At 39.0% G+C, this 18744-nt stretch overlaps 2 protein-coding genes across 2 annotated transcripts in view; one reads left to right on the top strand and one right to left on the bottom strand.

The window, feature by feature from the left end:
- Positions 1–18744, bottom strand: part of DYNC2LI1 (dynein cytoplasmic 2 light intermediate chain 1) — a gene marked incomplete at both ends in the record, with an annotated part of 50260 nt that overhangs the window by 12387 nt on the left and 19129 nt on the right. The gene's annotated exons all lie outside the window — the stretch shown is intronic.
- ABCG5 (ATP binding cassette subfamily G member 5) lies at positions 335–15514 on the top strand (the record flags this gene model as incomplete). Its single annotated transcript, XM_084284542.1, has 13 exons — positions 335–456; positions 806–927; positions 1354–1490; positions 1706–1808; positions 2772–2900; positions 4427–4566; positions 5446–5575; positions 7939–8152; positions 8410–8615; positions 9289–9427; positions 12199–12384; positions 14057–14175; positions 15327–15514. 13 exons carry the CDS (start codon positions 335–337, stop codon positions 15512–15514), a joined length of 1935 nt encoding a protein of 644 aa, XP_084140668.1.

The raw sequence follows: 18744 nt of genomic DNA on the forward strand, positions 1-18744 counted from the left end.
CCCAGCCCCTTTTGTTGCAGCACCCTGTCCCCTGGCACGCTGCGTCTCTGCGGCTGGTGTGACCCTGTGGATAGGGAAATACTCCCCTGCTCTGGGACAGGAACAGCTTGGGCTAAAGGTACATCAGATAGTGGGCTCTGCTGATTGCCTATCAGTTGTTCTCAGGAAAAGAAAGCACCGAGAGCCGCTCGGTTTTCTTTTAGGCATTTTCCCCGGGTGGTGAGGGCTGGGGGCAGTGAGTTGCTCCAGCCCAGAAGGAGCAAGGAGCTGCCCCTACCTGGCGGAGGCATGGTGGCAGCGTGAGGGCGGCAGCACACGGGCCCGGCACTGGAAGATGTCGTGCAGAGAGCCCTCTGCCATGGAGGGGGGCGGCAGCGATGGGCAGGCTGGTGAGGTGAAGGCTTTGGCACAGCCTCCCAGCAGTATCAGCGTGCGGGGGGTCTCCTACACCGTCAGGTAGGACTGGGGAGGGTGGCAGGGGGAGCCCCCAGCTGCTGGGAGCTGCCCTGACCTGGGGATGGAGGGGAGAGGGGCAGGGACAGGTGGGCTGCGGGCTTGGCTTCAGCCCAGTGAAGACTGGCGGCCATTTTAGGACCACCTGCCTCATGGTGCTGGGCTGCCGCCTCAGGGTGGGGTGGGCAGCTCGGAGGAGGCAGAGCAGGTCTCTTCTCCAGAGCCAGGAGTTTTTCTTCAAACGTATTTGAAGAAGATGCTGTAAAGTGTATTTCCTGTGCTTGTGTGCTTCACGCAAAGCTTTTTACATACATCTTCGGTGTTTCTTCCTTTCTGATGTTTGTTTTCCAAGAGAGCGTGTTGGCCCCTGGTGGAATGTGCCTTTGTACCATAAAAAATGGACTCGGCAAATACTTAAAGATGTTTCATTTCACATAGAGAGTGGCCAGATCATGGGGATTTTAGGAAATTCTGGTAAGTTGTTCTTGTACCTTAAAAGAATAAAATCAGAGTTAATACTAGTGACTTCCACGGTAGCCTGAATGTGACTGAGGTCTGTGCTTTAAATAATGAAATTGCAATTGCTTTTAACCCTTGCATTGCAAAAACATGACACTTGTTTTCAGAGTTCTATCTTCTGTCATCTAACTGGCAATTATAACTTCAGTAAGATATTAGGTTACCTCTTAACCCAAATGGTCCACTATAAAGTGTGAATTTCTGTGAAGTAAATGCTAATTCACACACACACATGTTCTAGGTTTCCATTTACTTCCCTATTTCTTTAACGTTATTAAGGAAAAAAGATTTCTTGTTCTCATGTCTTCATCGAAGTGAGGCTATCACACTTGGGATTGCAAAATTCATCTCATCATATGATTAATTTCTTTTGTTTGAAAGGATCTGGGAAAACAACACTTTTAGATGCAATATCAGGAAGACTGGGACATAAAGACAGTTTCTTTGGAGAAGTATATGTGAACGGCCGTCATCTGAAGAAGGAACAGTTTAGAGACTGCTTCTCTTATGTACCACAGGTTAATCTCCTCATTTGTTTCTGTATACTATACTTCCTCCTGTGTATTAAAAAAAAAAAAAAAAGGGGGAAAAAGGAAAGTGAAAGTTGCTATTGTAATGCACTATTGTATTCTGACTACAGTTTTGCAATTTCAGTAGTGAATGAACGTGTGTGAGCAAAAGCAGTATCTTAATTCCTACTGAACTAACTCCTGCTTCCTTCATCTCTTTTCAGAATGATGCTTTGCTAAGCTTCCTCACCATACAAGAGTCTCTGACCTACACAGCTTTACTCGCTCTTCAGAAATGCTCCAACAGTGTTATCAAAAAGAAGGTCTGTATATTATCATCTTCCACCAAAAATGCAGACATGACATCATGTAATGCTTTCACTGACTGTTTTATGTTTAAGAGGTTTCCTGATCTTTATTCTGCGGCTGAGTAATCCTCCTTCTCCTGAGCCAGGAATAGAACACAGACCCCTCGGCGCTAAGCACCTCCACAGGGAGCTTGTGGTGATGCCTTGGGGAACAGCCAATATGATGGCACAAAACTCTTCAGCCCAAAGCTGCAGCAGTTAACTGCTGCCCGATGTGCTGCCATAATATAGCATACAGAGTTCAGCTCCTCATTGGCATCTAGGAGACACGTGCATCTCTGGGGCGCTTGAGGCCATGCATGCTGGCGAGTCTCATGAACAGCAGAGATGTCTTTGGCACTATTCTGGCTCCTTAGGTGCTCTCTCACTAACTAGGGCAGCCCTGAAAAGCACTACTAAGCTCGTTACAAGCTACCTTCTCCATAAAACAGGTGTGTTTCTGATCTACTAGAGGGCTCTTTTGGGCCTCTGTTGAGAGTAAAGATTAGATGTGCCTAATCAAAGGCGCTAGCTTTCTGTCTTCTCCCTTCACCTGTCTTCCATTCAGTATTTCATACTGCACCCAAATTGATTTGCCTTTCTGCTTCCTTATTGTGGAAGCAAGACCAGCACATTATGTTTAATAGCATAGCTTCTGGCACCACCTCCAAAATGCTCTTCTCTTAATGTCAACTGAAGCTAAAATTCTACTCATTTTAGAATAAATAGAAATGAAAATGCATTTTAAACACTAATTGAAATACTGTATTAAAAATAATCAAATTGAAATGAGGCCAAGTACCTTCCAACTAGAATGGATAAAAGCAGCATATTGGGAAAGTCTTAGCTTAAAATTATGCCTTTTTTCATTATTTTTTTTCTCCCTGAGTATCTGAGTTGGACAGTAATTAGTCTTTCTAAATTGTAATTATTTTTCAGGTAGATGCAGTTATGGCTGAGCTGAGTCTTAGCCACATTGCTGACAAAATAATTGGAAGCCATATTTTTGTAGGAATTTCTGGAGGTGAGAGGCGTCGTGTTTCAATTGCAGCCCAGCTATTACAAGATCCAAGTAAGTACCCCTGTGTGGATTTTCAGAGTAAAGCAGAGCAGTGTCACTTTCTGCACCTGCTATGGACTTTCATAAACCACTTCAAAATCCAAAAGCAATTTTGTTCTATAATTCAGCAAAAGCTAGTCTAGCAATAACGGAGAAGGGTGAGCAGTAATTCAGGTCTGCCATTAATCTATTAGTTGGTCTTGGAAATCAGTGAATTTTAAAATCTTAGGGACTGAACATACGTTTAGACCTGCACTTATCCATTTTACCTCTTTCTGGGCTCCCTCTTCCCATGTACGAAATGTTGGTTGATGCGTTGATTGATGGTTTATTGAACCAATTAGAGCTGTACATAAGCAAGCACTGAGTTTTGTAGTGGAGTAGCTGTCATTGAGCCACGTATGTGTGAGTGTCACATAAATGCCAAAGTCAAAAAGACAGCGCATGAACTTTGCTCACTTGGAATGTATACAAACAAAACAGAGTAAATTGCTCAAGAGAATAATAGCCCTCATGTTGTATTGCTCTTGTTAAGAATCCAAATATTGATGCATACCATGCTCTCGATGTGGTTGTAGTTCTACTGTAAAGAAAACCAAGTCAGATGAATGAAAAAGCAGAGTAACAGAGTGAGTAGGATTAGCCATGGGAAACAGCATTGTAAATTGCATCAGTTTTAAGATGGTTTCTTAAAGGTGCTAGAATCTTGCAGAGCCAATGTATACCACCCATTTCTTGGACTCCAGAGACCTTATAGCACTGCAGATGCACTAGGACTGCACACCAGGCAGGAGGGAGAATGTAGATTCCCCAGGCACTGTGTGCTACTGGTGATTCCTGGACAGTTCACTGGGGGCATTCATTGCTCACTAAGCTCATGTTACAATAATCCTGTGTAAATAAACCTGTAAGTTCTCCTTCCTCCTCTTTAAACCCTAACTGAAGTTGAGCTGCCCTCTTCCATACTTTATCTTATCTATGTGAAAACAATCGATTTGACTGTAACTATTACCCTTCCATGTGCAATAAAATGATAAAGAAAATGAAGTTAAAAAACACCACTGCTCTCATTTATAGAATTATATGTGCCATATTTTAATATAACTCTTAATTTGCTCACAATTAATTCACTATGTATATATATCTTTAATTAAGATGATAACTTCAGGTTAACTCTGTCAGTTATATTTACATTTGTATACATGATGAATTTTATCTTAGAAGCAGGTGTAGACATTAAATCTGTTTTGGTAATTTTCTAATTTCACCTGAACATAGGGAAAAAAAAAAAAAAAGATTATGCTATGATCTCGCTGTAGTTCTTTGTCCTTATTCCTAGTAGCTGAAACTGAACCACTGAAGCTAACTAAAGATGAAATATCAAGTCACAATAATAACTGTGCCTGCTCTGCTTACACATGGAACTTCACATGTAAAGCAATTTCTACAGTATTGGTCATACTAGCTTGAAATGCAGAAGCCATAACATTTGCTCTCTGTTTGCCTGAGTTTTAATGCTTTTTCTTGTTGCTCCACAGAGGTCATGCTACTTGATGAACCAACAACAGGGCTGGATTGCCTGACTGCAAACCAGATTGTCTCGCTGCTCTCAGAGCTTGCACACAAAGACAGGATTGTGATTATTACAATTCATCAGCCTCGCTCAGAACTCTTCAGGGTAAATTACATCTACTTGTTACTTTCTCTTTTACTAGCTTTTTTGTACTTAAGTTCTTTTGGGGATAAAAGCACAAGGTCCAGTATAGTTGCCTCAAAAAGCTCCTTTACTTCCTCCCTGTGTAAATTCAGCCTTGTCTTTTAACCTTGCAGCACTGGCCTTCTGCCACTTGCAGGGTGTGCTAGGACATACGCTGCTCTGTGCCAATAGTGCAGATGCTGACTGTGCACGTAACGTTTGTGATAGGAAGCTATCCAAATAAAAAGTACTGGGAGAAGCCATGTAAATCCCCCAGGTGTGCTGGCACTTTAAAAACTAGCACTTTATCAAAACGTATTGCTATCTCAGTAATGCTTGCAGCTCAAGACAGAAGAGTGACAGTGGATTTAAAGTGGCCCTGGTGCTTTGGGAATATGGGCTGGTCACAGCTGGTGGGAACCCTGTCCTGGCAAACGTACACCCAAACGACAGTGCTGTTGAAGTCCTTAAGCATTTCAGGATAATCTTCCCAGAATTTGGGGGATTGTGCAGGTAGAGGCTATTAAATGCCAAACGAGGTCAGTCAGTAAGCGAAGGTGCAGTGAGAAGTGAAGTCCCCAGGTCTCACTTCTGTTTGTGGATTACCTCTGTGCGCTGCTGGCTCTGATCGTTTTGAGAATCACTAGTTTTAAGAGCTTACAAATGTGTCATCTTGCATAACCATTAAGAGGAGTGATGGAAAGGACAAACTTCCTTTGACAGAAATATACTAAGGAAGTTTGAATGTGTCAAAACTACTTTTCCTGTCAAAGCATTTTTCTTACCAAGACAAAGCTGTACTCAAGCATTAATGTACTTCTTCTCAGTACGTGTTGCTACAATGCTAATTTGCCCCCACAGTTATTTGACAAAATAGCCATCATGAGCTTCGGAGAAATGGTTTTCTGTGGGAACCCTATGGAAATGATCACATTTTTTAGCAACTGTGGCTATTCGTGTCCTGAACAATCAAATCCTTTTGACTTCTATGGTAAGTCTATCTAAGTTGCTTTGGTAAGAATATGGGCTTTCTTCAGACAAACAAGTTGTTTTCTTCTCCAAGTTAAAGTTCTTTTTCCAGAGATAGAAGTGTGTTTGAATTATTCTCTGACTTGATAATTGTGCTCAGCTCAAAGGAGAGAGAGAGATGGGCCCATGGTCATCCATATGTCCACAGACAACATAAAAACAACACAAGTTTGCAGTAGGACTGAAAGACTGCAGAAATGAGTTAACTACCAATAAAAAGGGAATCTCATCTTCATGAAACCTGTGAGCTCCTGATAGCATCTCCCTATGGCTGTCCATTGGACGTAAGAATACCAATTTCATCCCCAAACTGTGGGAAGTCTTGTGCTCTCACAGACTTTCGTACTGAACATGGTTGTTACATGGAGGGAAAGGTGGAAAAAAAATATAGGATGACCAAGGGATGAATTTCCAGACATTCACTGTTTGAGATTTTAGAAAGTTTGGGGAGTTTCTAGTACTAGGGTGAACTACTGGAGCAGAATGTATGGATGCTTCAGGAGATAATGATAGCAAGCTGTTTGCAATTTTTTTTTTTTTAACCAATTCAGGATCAAAAAAATGTCTGCAAGAGATTTTGAAAATGAGGCTTGGTTACACTGCAGGGCATCTGAGTACCTGATCGAGTGCAAAAATGTTTGAAGAACATGTGAACGTCTTTTTGTGTGTGTCTCTGCACATGTACGTGTGTGAGTGCTCGTATATCTTATGTAGTTTGTAGGCTGACTTCTAACAACACAGCTGAACAATAAGCAGAGAATTTGACCAATCCAAAAAAAAAAAACTGTGTTCAGAAACAGCACATTGAGAGGAGGCAGTGTTTTTCTATTGTCAGGATGGCATCCTAACTAAATTCAGAGAGAAGAGAGGATGGTTGTTGACATGACGCTGGAATGGGATGAAGCTGAAAATACTGGTGTGACAGTGAGGATAATTTTGTCTTCATGAATTTGAATAGTCTTGAAATGCATAGATGATTTGAGATTTAGACCCACATTTAAAACAGCTTGGTAAAGAAAGTACTGCATTCTTCAAATGTCAACCTTTGAATGTGACAAGAAAAGGAAAAAATACAGTTTAGAGCAAAGAATCATCAGAATATTTAGTCTTTGGAAAATTGGTAGTTTATATTTTTTGTGTGATTTAGTGATGTGAATGAAAGGACAGATTCTGATATCATTTACACCAAAAGTAGAGGAAAATAAGATCTGATGTATTGAGCACGGATTATATTGTTGAAAAGCTGCACATTGTAAAAGTGCAATTGCATGATAGACGTTAGATATCTGGTCCAGAAGTGAAGTCTTCAGTTTATGCTGACCATTGAATAAGATTATGCTAAATTCCAGCTTTCAGAACACCAGGGAAGTGTTCATAATCTTAATTTGGGTTCTGAGCACAAATTAAGACTCTTGGACAAGGGCTACAGATACCCTTTGCTGTTGTATTTTGAAGTTGAGCATAACACTAAAACTGAAATCTAAGGATGATACAAACCTTAAAAACAGGTAACTGTGTACAGCTATTCCCGAGAACAACAGTCTGGTTTTTGAAATGTCAAATAATTCATTGCTATTAGGGTTAAGGAAGATGTTCACTACATTTTTGCACTACTGATGAATCCACATGACTTGTACGAATAGCATGCATAAAGTTCCCATCTGCCAAGAAGAGTTGCTGTTGTCTGGAAGTAGGGATCGATGGATTTATCAGAAAGGGGTATTAATGCCATGAAGTATTCACAGTTCATAAATATGTTCCATGGCAGCAAGCAATATTTTCTTTGGCTTGTGCTGAGCCTGCTAGGGGCACTTGGCCTGCACAACGTCTTCTAACTTCATGTTAACATGCAGTAAAGTGTCTTTGCAGAATGAGCTCAGACTAACTGAAAAATAAAGCTCCAGGGTTATGGAGGAGCAGGCAGAAGACACAGGAGAATCAGGGAGCTGTATCAGAGTATGAACACCTGAGAGAGACGTGACCACAAAGCCGTCTTTTCATCCACATCATTGCTCACCCTCCGCTGGGGATCTGTCTCATTCTCAGCAGCAGTAGTGCTTCACGGGTAGCACAGCTCTGTGCTGTGCAAGGAGAACACTAAAGGGCTGACCAGCACCCTGCTAAGTCCTTGCAGTCCCAGACACAGAACCCCACACCTTGAAGGTCCTACAGGAGCCCCAAAACATGGAGATGGCTGCACAGTCATTCAGTCACACTGCTTCAAACAGAAGGGAGGAGTGAAATAAACTTCACCTCTTGCAAGAGGGGAATAGCTAAGAATGGAAAGCGATGTGTATATATAGTAAAAATGTTGTAAATTTACAGTGGATCTGACTTCTGTGGACACCCGAAGCAAGGAACGTGAACTTGAAACCTACAGTAGGGTTCAGGTAATCACATCAGCCTACAAAAACTCAGAGATCTTTAGCAGAGTACTGGAAGCCATTGAAAGGACAAGGTGTATGAAAGATCGGCCACCTATACCATTCAAAAACAAAGACTCACCCGGTGCCTTCTCCAAATTATGGATTCTTTTCCGGTAAGACTTTTGTTTTGTTTTGTTTTTTAAAGAATATTCCTTTGCTTTGTTTTCCTTACCCACTAATCTCTCAGGCTTTTTCCCTGTTTGTGTAAATGCACTTTCTTGGTATTTTGGTCTACCACTTCACTTGCCTATTTTTTTCATACTCCTTTTTTCAGGGACATACTGCATGTAAGATTTTTTCAAAGCTAAATATCCTACCAACATGTGGTCAGTCATAGCTAACAAGTATTTTGTTATTGTTTCATTTGCAGGAGGATAACAAGAAATTTCTCCAGAGATAAGATGGGCATCATCATGCGTCTCCTCCAGAATCTTCTGTTTGGCTTGTTTGTAGCGTTTTTCCTTCTCAGACTAAGGATTGACATGAGAGAAGGAGCAGTGCAGGACCGTATGGGGCTTATCTACCAGTGCGTGAGTGCCCCCCCCTACACAGGGCTGCTCAATGCTGTTGCCCTTTGTGAGTTTCCGTCCTCTGTTCTGTGCAGCAGCAGGTATTGCTGCTGCTATTTTGTAACTAGGAATAAGTATTTTTGCAGATTAAAAAGATCGTTTAAAGGATCCTTACAGTTTTAGGTAATGTCAGAGTTGATGCAGAAGCATGAAATTCAAAAGTGAAGTTCCTGCAAGCTTTGCTATGCAGAAAAAGATGAGTGCATGAGAGAAGCTCCAGGTTCACTGCACTGAAGGAAGGAATATGCTCTCATCCCTGCCTCTCCCTTTTTACAGCTGTGGAGGTGTGTGTGGAGGTGCTGTCATGAACTATGCAGGAACTTGCCTGCATGTAGCACTGTAAAGGCAGGACAAAGTCTAGGTTTAAAGTTTACCATCTTAAGTAAGATCAAATCCAAAGACACGTGGTAAGGGTGGAAGTACAAGGCAGCTTTGACAGCAAGCAGGGATAATTAAATTTAAGACTATTATGTGGTGATTATGTTTTTATTAGAGGGTGTTTCTCTTACAGCTACTATAGATTAGTCACACAAAGACCAACAGTAGTTTTTATTTACAGCCCTAGAAACTGTTCTGCTCATGTAGAGAACATAGACTTCTGTCATTTTTGCTAGAAACAAGTTTTGTTTCTTAATTCAATGAGGATTTATTTCTTATGTATTTAATTATATTTAATCCAGTTCCACCTTTACGTGCTATCAGTGACCAAGAAAGTAAAGATGGCTTGTATAAGAAGTGGCAAATGCTTTTAGCTTATATACTGCACTTCCTGCCCTTCAGTGTCATCAGCGTGGCAATCTTCAGCATCTTTATATACTGGTAAGCACTTGTTGCATCTGTTGGATTGTTGTTTTCTTGTTATTAATTTCAGTTCCCTTGTCAGCAGTAGGCCTCCTGGTGTGGCTTCATGCTGTTGTCTCTCAGAATCATTCAGATCATTACAGAGAAAGTTTAAGGAAAGATGATGCGATTTTAACTTCTCTTTTTCAGGCAGTGCTAAGACTAGGTGTACATTTCTAGTAGGAGGTGTTAAATAAGATCAGGGACTTAAGCAGCCCTTAAGATTTACCAGTCGTGCCAAAGGCCAGCTGAGCACTGCTGGGGTATTTGCAGGAAGGCTTGGTGTTGCAGGTAGGTCACACTCTGAATGCACACACGCAAAGTTTCACATTTCCTTGAGTGTTTGGGATTTACCTACAGCATATGTTTGTGATAAGATCCAGAATCCTCTCTTTCACTCTCCAAAGAAAAGCACAAAAGTGGATTTCTGGTACTGAGAGAAAGGATTTGATAGTAAAATTGCTTCCCCCTGTACATTAATTTCCTCACATCATTGTGAAATATAGCACAGAATTTGGTGATGAAATATTTTATCCTTTAATTGTTTCACCTGTCAGATAGGCCTGGTGTTCTTCATTCTTGTTCCGTTCATTTCCCCCCTTCTGCTTGCTTATTCTGAATTTAATACAGTCCACGGTTGCTATAGTAAGGTAATAGCAAGGTAGCGAGGGACCCATTTCTGTCCTTTGGTCTTTTTCTGAGTTGTTTTCCTCACTGTGAAAGGAGCGGGGTGTACTGCACTAGAGGTTATTTCTGTTTTCAAGTGGCAGCTGATGTCTGCAAAATGAGTTCGGTGACTTCACGCCTGCTGGTTTCCCCAGTCACACCACGGAGCTCGAATCCAGCGGGCTGTAGCATGAGACTTGGTAGCCTTGGCAGTGCTAGGCTAAAGGCTGGGCCTGATCATCTTCCAGATCTTTCCCAGCCTGAGTGATCCTGTGACTCTAATCACAGAGTGACAGTCTGCGGTAGAGCAGGTAGCAGCCACTGGCAGGCTTGGTGGTACACAAGCACGGTGCCCATGAGCATCACGAGCCTCTGCTTGCCACTTAATCCTTACCAGACAGGAAATTCGTATGGCCACACTTTCCCCTTGTGCTTTGGTAGCTTCAGCCACAATCAGCAGTAAAGCGTAAAGCTCTTGGTTCTAGTTAGCAGGCAATAGTTACTGCTGTTAGCCTGTGCGTGTCTCTGCGGTCTTGTAGTTGGTTGAAAGCCATCAGTAAGCGAAGTGTCAGAGTGACTTTGTAGTGCCCTTAGGCCTCTAAGGGCTGGCAGTTCCTATGGAATTCTGAAGATTGGACCTGCACAGGTCCAAACTCTGCTCAACTAACTTTTGAGAGGCTTTTATAGCCTCTGGTGTGCATATTTACAAGCCATTTTGTCTCTGAGCTTGTGTATGCAGGCACATAAAGGCAGAACCGAACTCTTACCTGATCAGGCACACGACAGGTCCGGCCAAGACCAAGTACAGCCACTTCTGCATGGCAGTCAACTAAACACACGCTATTTGTGCATTTTCCCAGCGAAGGATGCCTCTGGGAAATGCACCAACAGTTTATGTTGTCCTACCCTTCTATTGCTGTGATTTTTTTATTCTTCTGCTTCTATTCCTGCCCTGATTTACTAGCCCGGATCTGCATAGCTCATAGTAAGAAGTATTGGAGCACTTCAGAAAAGGTGATACTTTAATGCTAGGACTTTGGAGAGCTGCTCCTTCTGTACCAAGCTGTGATTAGAGGTTGTTAAATACCCGCTCGCTCAGTGGCTGTTTAATACTTGAAGAGTCCATGTTCAGCCACCTATTTATAATAGCGATTATTTCAGTGTTACATGCAAAAAATGCTACAGAAAAGACTGTGAGAAAATTAATAGTTCTATTTTAAGATCATGGTTCAAGCATGGTGCATTATAAAAAAGACAGAAGGCCCTGAGCAATGAAGATGAAAAAGTAGTGTTGAATACCTGCCTGTTAGCTAAGCAGAGTATGCAGTACGTACCTAGAACAAGGCAATTTTGGTGTGAGGTATTGTGAAAAATGATTAGTAATATGGCACCATATAATAAAAGGTTTTGTCATCTGTCACATATGCTACAAGGCTGAATTGAGTTTGCCAAGCAATTGCTGGCTTTTCCTAACTTTTTACTCCTTAGCACAAATTGGGCGTGGTGGTACATTTCCTTAATTAATTGAGGGAAAAGGTAGGAACAGCGTGTTGTTTATTCAAGAGTGTACGAATCTGGAGGAAGTTGCATTTGGATGAATTAGAAGGGTGCTGAATTCAATTAGCTTTCCTTTTGATTAGGATGAACGTATCCATTTTTACGTTTGCAAGGACAGTATCAGAAGTACAAAATTCCCTCTTAATTATCTGCATAAAGGTGTTCTTTTCAAATGTGACTTACATAAATAACTTAAGCGTATAGACTGTGAAGGTGGGCCGATGTTAGTTTAAATGATCTTTAAAGCCATGGTGGTTATCTTGAAATAATACAGATTTCTCCTAGTTACATCTTTATACATGTACACCCCGTTTTAATCTAGATGGAGAAAACCTAATGTGTCTGCACACATGAAATTAAGGCATGTCCTTCCTGTTAAGGCTCCAAAGAACGTGCAAGGAGCTAAGGGATAAACGGTTCACTTAATGTACTGTGATTGAAAAAATTAATAAAGCCAAAAATAGTGGTTACATTTCAAGTCTAGTACCATGTTTTTAAAATTTTCTTCTGTTCATTTTTTTGTACAGGACCGTAGGGTTGTATCCTGATGCTTGCAGATTTGGAATTTTCTTTGCTGTTGTCTTTGCATGTCATGTGATTGGTGAACTACTAACGCTCGTAATGCTTGGTGTGGTTCAAAACCCAAATATAGTCCAAAGTGGAGTGGTGCTGCTTAACTCAGCAGGTGTGGTAGTGGGAACAGGACTTGTAAGGTAAGAAAAAGTTTTATTTATGGTGTTATTGTTAAAATAGTCTACCTATAGAGGAGTTTCTTGAACAATCTGTGTTGCTTAAGTGCAATCATGCATAGGTAGCAAGGGAACAAAAGTGCTGCTTTTATCTTCAGAAGAAGAACTATCTAATCACGTTAGATGTTGTACTAAATACAAATGCACACATAAATAATAGCTTTACATATCAGCAAAGATACTAAAATGTTTATTTTTTTCACTGTCTTATTTTGGAAATAAATGGGAGATAAAACTGAGCAATTCAAATCAGACAGCTCAGCTGAATACTTTCGGTAATGCCAACATGATTCCCTGAAATGCTGTCCATTTTAAAGGATTCTTCAAAAAAAAAAAAATCTTCTGGAGCTTTCAGTAACAGTATTTAGTAACAGGTACTAAATACTGGAATTATGGTTTTAGGAAAAAAAATGTTTTTCTCAGTTATCTTAGTAGTGTTCTTCTGCAGTCTAGTCATTATAAATTTCAGACATTTTTTTTCTGTGTAAAGTCAACAACATAAAAATGTTAAATCAATAATTAGTTTTATAAATAGGAAGGAACATTAAAATTCGCTTGCTGCATCATTGTGCATATACATGTTTTAGCATGGTACGTGAACTTTGACGAGTTTTCCCCTTGCACGTCAGCATTGAAATTATCATTTCTTTGAGAAACATCTCAGAATAAACATATTAGTGAAATGTGTGCTTCAGATGCCTAAAAAATATGATATGCACAACTGAGCCCTTTCCAATGAAAATGAAATAAGCTTAACAGTACAAGGCATTAGGTTGTCCTCAAGAAAAGCATGAGTCTTCACAAAGCTGATGATGGCTGTTCACAGATCTCAGCTAATACTTGTTTATCAAATAAAACTAGGTTGATATCAAATTAAGGTGGCCCCTACCTAATTTCAGGAATATATATGTTTCTAATAACAAGACAGTTATTCCTGTTACTGTAGTTTTTTAACTTTTAAAAATAACGTGTTTTTTTTTTTGAAGTATTAGCCATGGCTTTGTTGTAAAGTGAGGCCAGAAACCACTCTAATTAATATTGTGAATCTCTGTGATAATTAAACTTCATATACAGTGAGATATATTAAAAATGGCATTTGGTGGTGTTTTATTTGTTTAATTATAAAAAGTCTTGCAAACTTCTAGGTGCCAGAATTGCCCAGTCTTGTTGAATAATAATATTTCTAAATGTTCACAATCTACTTCTCTTCATATTCTTCTTTGCTTTATTACTGTGTCCAGTGACTTGATGCTCAGCCTTTTTTAGTTTTGAAGATAGAATGAGGGGGTGGTGGTTCCAAATGTAGAAACAGGGTAGCGTTTATATTAGTTCTTCTCATTTTCAGTTTATCTCTGCAAAATGAATATCAAAAACTTCACAGAATTATTTGTGACTGCCCATAAACAACTTAGGACAGAATTCTATGACACTGCACAGTGTCATAAAGACAGAGACAACCTTTGTTGCTGTCCCCCCATGTAGCACTAAGACAGACTTTGTTTGAAAACCCTTCATGTACAGCCAAGAAGTCTTGCTGTAACAGCCAATAACCAAAGTTAAGAGATTGTTTTCATTTGGGGCAGAACTGGCTCTTGGAATGTAGCAAAAGACAATTTAACTTCTCTGTTTCTTATAGGACCATAGAAGAAATGCCACCACCTTTTAAAATACTCAGTTACCTTACCTTTCAAAAATACAGCAGTGAGATTCTTGTAGTCAATGAATTTTATGGCTTAAGCTTCACCTGTGGTAAGTGTGCAATAAAAAAAAATCTTTAAGACTAATGTAAATAATTTTAATGAGATGTTGAGGCTTATCTTCCTTCTGCAACCAATAAAAGTATCCTGATAGCTTAAAGATTTAGACGTGTTAGCTGTTTAAAAAAAAATCAGCGATTAGTAAAGACTTACTAAAACTCGGTATCTGCAAGCTAGAGAAATATTTGACTACTTTTTTTCAACTATTTCTCATTCTTTCAGTTGTTTTTTTTTAAATATTTTTCTTCTTTGTATGTTATTTTATTCCCCTTTGAGTTGATTTAGAAAGTAAACTTGGCAGCCTGCTATGTGCTTATCACAACTATTACACATAGAGTATCAACAGAATTATGCAATGCAGGATCAAAGATTGGTGAAGGGAGCAGTACAGGAAACACCTGAGCACATTTTTCCTCTAATTCTAGTGAAGCTTCAGTTCAAATGTGTTTTACCACAGCAAATACTGAGCGGCTTAGATCTCTGTCAGGTTGTGCTTTGCTGTTTGTGAGCAAGATAAGTGGCACAACATTAGAATCAGGTTGGAGATCAGAAGGATGATGTGAATCCATCACCAGCAGTAAACTTACAGCTCTGGGCCTGCCCTAAGCTATTCTGGGCTTTGTAGCCAGGTGTCTGTGCTTCTCTCCAAGCAGAGACACATTCCATATTCTTTATCCACTCACTGTTCGTCATCAATCTCTCCTGTTCCCTTCACTATAAGAGGGCAGGTGGCACCTGTTTGATTATGACCATGCAAACACCTGTTAGAAAAAGGCTCCATGCCTTTGGTAGTGACCATCAGCAGCTGATGGTTAATGTGAATGACACAAGTCTGTCACCTTGGTTCTTGAGGCCCCCTCTAGACTACCTACTTGAAAAGCCATAAATCTTTTACTTGGTATGAACAAAACAGAAAGCTCCTAGTGAACCCTTGTTCATTTCTTCAAAAAAATAAGGCATAGATTAACTGCAGAAACATATGGATTCTCTTACACCCGAAGAGTGGGACCTATAGCTACGAGCAGTAGTTCATTACAATAACGTTAAGGCTAGCTACATTACATGTAAGAGCTAGATACTGGAGCCTGAGTTTTAATTTTACCAATTAACCTACTGAAGGAATTAATTTTTTTCTTTTGACAGGGGGAGTCAACAGTTCTACAAGTAATTCTGCATGTATATTCTCCCATGGCATACAGTTCATTGACAAAACCTTTCCTGGTGCATTGTCCCGGTTCACAATGGATTTCTTGTTGCTCTATGCTTTTGTACCAGTACTTGCTGTTATAGCAATCCTGAGCTTCAAAATAAGAGACAGAATTATTAGCAGGCAGTGAAAAAAGGTAGTAGGTCTGACAATATGTAATTTAAATTTTACTTTCTTAATTTCATTATAGTTGAAGTCTTGATTTGCTGGATTGTAGATTTCAGAATTTAAATGACCATACATAAAAAAAAAACAAAAAACAAACCACATTCATCTTCTCTTGTTTGTACTAACTGGATGCTTTCCATCTTGAAAAACAAACTTCTCTTAAGAAGGTGAATGACTTCATGCTATTCCTTGTACCCCACTCCTGAATTAGCCATATCAACAGTATTATATGTTTGAAAAGGCTTTTGAATTTAATTTAGTCTGATGATGTTGTCATTTTTAGCAATATATCTCACTGGTGCTCTAATTCTTTCCCCAATTTTGTTGTTGTTATTTTTGTTTTAACCATTACCAATAAGCCAAGGGATATAATTGCTAGTAACTATTTCTCCTAGAATTGTATTTAAAATAGTATGCTTGCTTTTGATACCATTTGGGAGATTTGTAGAAACAGACTAACTAGCGTAAATAATGACAGAATCAAGAAATCATTTCACTTTAATCTTACACACACTGTCCAACCATGCCACCACTGAGTACAATAATCGTTATGATCTTTAAGCAATATAAAAGTTACCAAACGTGTTTCAGTTGTGTAAATGATGGTAGATCACAGAAGACAGCTGTTATTATATCTGTTCGTTCTTCTCTTTATCAAGTTTTAAATCCCCTCTTGGAAGCACTTTGTGAATTACTAGGAAAAAAAAAGGTAATAAAGTATCAGTTTAAGTAGGGAAAAAAAATGTTTCCCTTTTTTTGGAAGTGATGTAATTTGTATCTTTGTTTAAAATTTTTTCTTGTGGCTTTGCTAACATGTGAAAGAGTCTAATTTATCCAAATGATAAATAGAAGTAACTTCCCAAATTGAAAGACTAGCAGATGCAAAATACCTAAGTTTTATAACTTACTTTTCCTGTTCAAGGAAGAAATTATTTGTTCACTGAACAAATAGTGTGTAGCTAGTGATTACATTGTACAGATAAGTATACTTGTATCTTAAAATTCCATAATAAAATAATTTCAGTTTTGAGATGACACACATTTTAACAGGGTACGAAATCCTCAAGTTAGTGCAACTTTTCCATTTAACTGTGAGGCCAAATTTTTTTTTCTAATTATCTTTATATATAAATATCTTAAATCAGAAAAAGTAACCAGTGAACAAATATGTTAAAAATAACTAGAAAGGGATGGAACAGTACCCAATTAGTTTCTTTGCCATTTTTATGCCCATGTAAGGATGTTCAGCAGGGAATATTCTTACAATCTGGTCTGCCAAGTGCCTGTTCAGGCATTTACTCTCTGACAAGTCTACAAGGCTTAGCTCTCAAAAGACATGTCTGGCCTTAATCCAGATCTTGACTTGCATATTCTCAAAAGACTCAGGCCAGCTAAATTATAGTGAGGAAATCCATGAACAGAAAGCTGTATACAGTTTAGGCTAGCATTTCCCAAGTTTAGGCTGAATGTGAAGTAATTATGCTTCTACCACTAACCAAGTATCTGTCAAACTCATTAGAAAGAATTCCTAGCAGTTGAATATTTGACAGGAATGTCTTGTCTTGAATTCTGTGCAGAGGTATTAAAATGCTATACAGTGCCATAAATAATTCCTGGTAAAGCAAACTTTTGAATTTTAGACCAGGTCAAAACTGGTTGAACTTGTATTTTGTTCTATTCACATGCATCATCCTACGATGCAAATGTATTCTTAAGCTTTGCTTTTGAATCATGTATGCAAGGAACTAGGAAAAAGATGCCTAGCACACTTTATCATGTAGTTTCATACTTTGGGTGTGAAAAAAATATTTGCATTTAATACACGTTTAGGGCAGAATTGTTCAAAAAGTAAGTTGAGTAATTTGTTAGCAATTATAAAATAGGTAGGACTGACTGCCGCCAGTCTTCATATCTCTGAACTTCTCTCCCCACTTTAAAAAAAGTGAATTGTTAGTATAACATTAAAATAATTAGTTTTGCAAATGTGAAACTGAAGATACCTGTAGCAGTTCATCAGTCAGGGTCAAAATCCATTTCTTTCCAGGATTTAGAGGCATTTCTTTTGTATTGTTCAAGCTCCTGAAAGAGAAGCACAAATACATATTAATTTAATATCCTTATAACTAAAAGTGATAAGATACATTAGCCATCTAATACTCTAAAGCACGTACAAAAAACTTGTCACAGTAGCAAAGAATGTACTGTATGATTTTTATTTTTAATACAATTATACTACAGGTGCTGTACTTGACTACACTTGCAGGAAGATGATACTCTATTGAGGTAACTGGTAGACCTAAGCATGTACTGCTTGCAATGGGAAAAAAAAGGTCATTGTTTCTTATCAGAAGAATGTACTAGCTATTAACTACAACACAAAATAAATAATTATGCTGGAATTTCTGAGTTCAATTAACCCTAAGGATAATTTTGATCTAGTGCTGCTATGACTTACCAAGTCCCTTTAGTATTAAGTCCTATATTGTGGTAACCATCCCACGAAGGTCTGCTAAGGAGTATTATTTATTTATGTGCTTTATGTGCAAGTAAAGAAAGTTAGATGCACAGTCTGAAACTGAGTAGAAGGCCACATTTAACATTTGTTACTTGAATGGCTTCCAAAACAAAATTTCCAAATTTAGACAGTACCATGATCTGTGAAGACACTAAATATTGCCATGTAAATATATTGCTATGAATAGGACTGAGTAGGCAGAAGCTGTTGGTTTTTTTTTCAGTTGTTTCCATTACTTATTGAAGAATTCATGCAAACAGAGAGACAAAAGACATATTAAAATTATCTGCCAAAGCAAAAAGTAAATCCAGTCTCCAGGAATCACAGATAATCACGTCTGTGTAATTATGGTTGTACTGGTACTGAAATAGCTTGGGATGATGATAAAGAAAATTTGGAGGTTAAAGAAAAAGGAAAAGAGCTGGACGTGAACAAGTGACTAGTATAAATGCAGCAAAGACCCTCAGAAGTGGACAAGTGTTTGTGATTCCTGTTCTGTTTTTAATGGAGTGGACTTAACAGACTGAGGTTTCTCTGTACGTATACAGATACCAGCGACAAAATTCACATCCAGTGAATTTAAAAGAAGTATTAATTATCAGTCTCAAGCACTGAGGGAGGAAGAAAATGAAGGGCAGAGCAACAGAGAAATCATCATCTAAAAATTGCAAGGCAAT

This window comes from Netta rufina (genome assembly GCF_964035555.1).
Source record: "Netta rufina genome assembly, chromosome: 3".
NCBI lineage: Eukaryota > Metazoa > Chordata > Aves > Anseriformes > Anatidae > Netta > Netta rufina.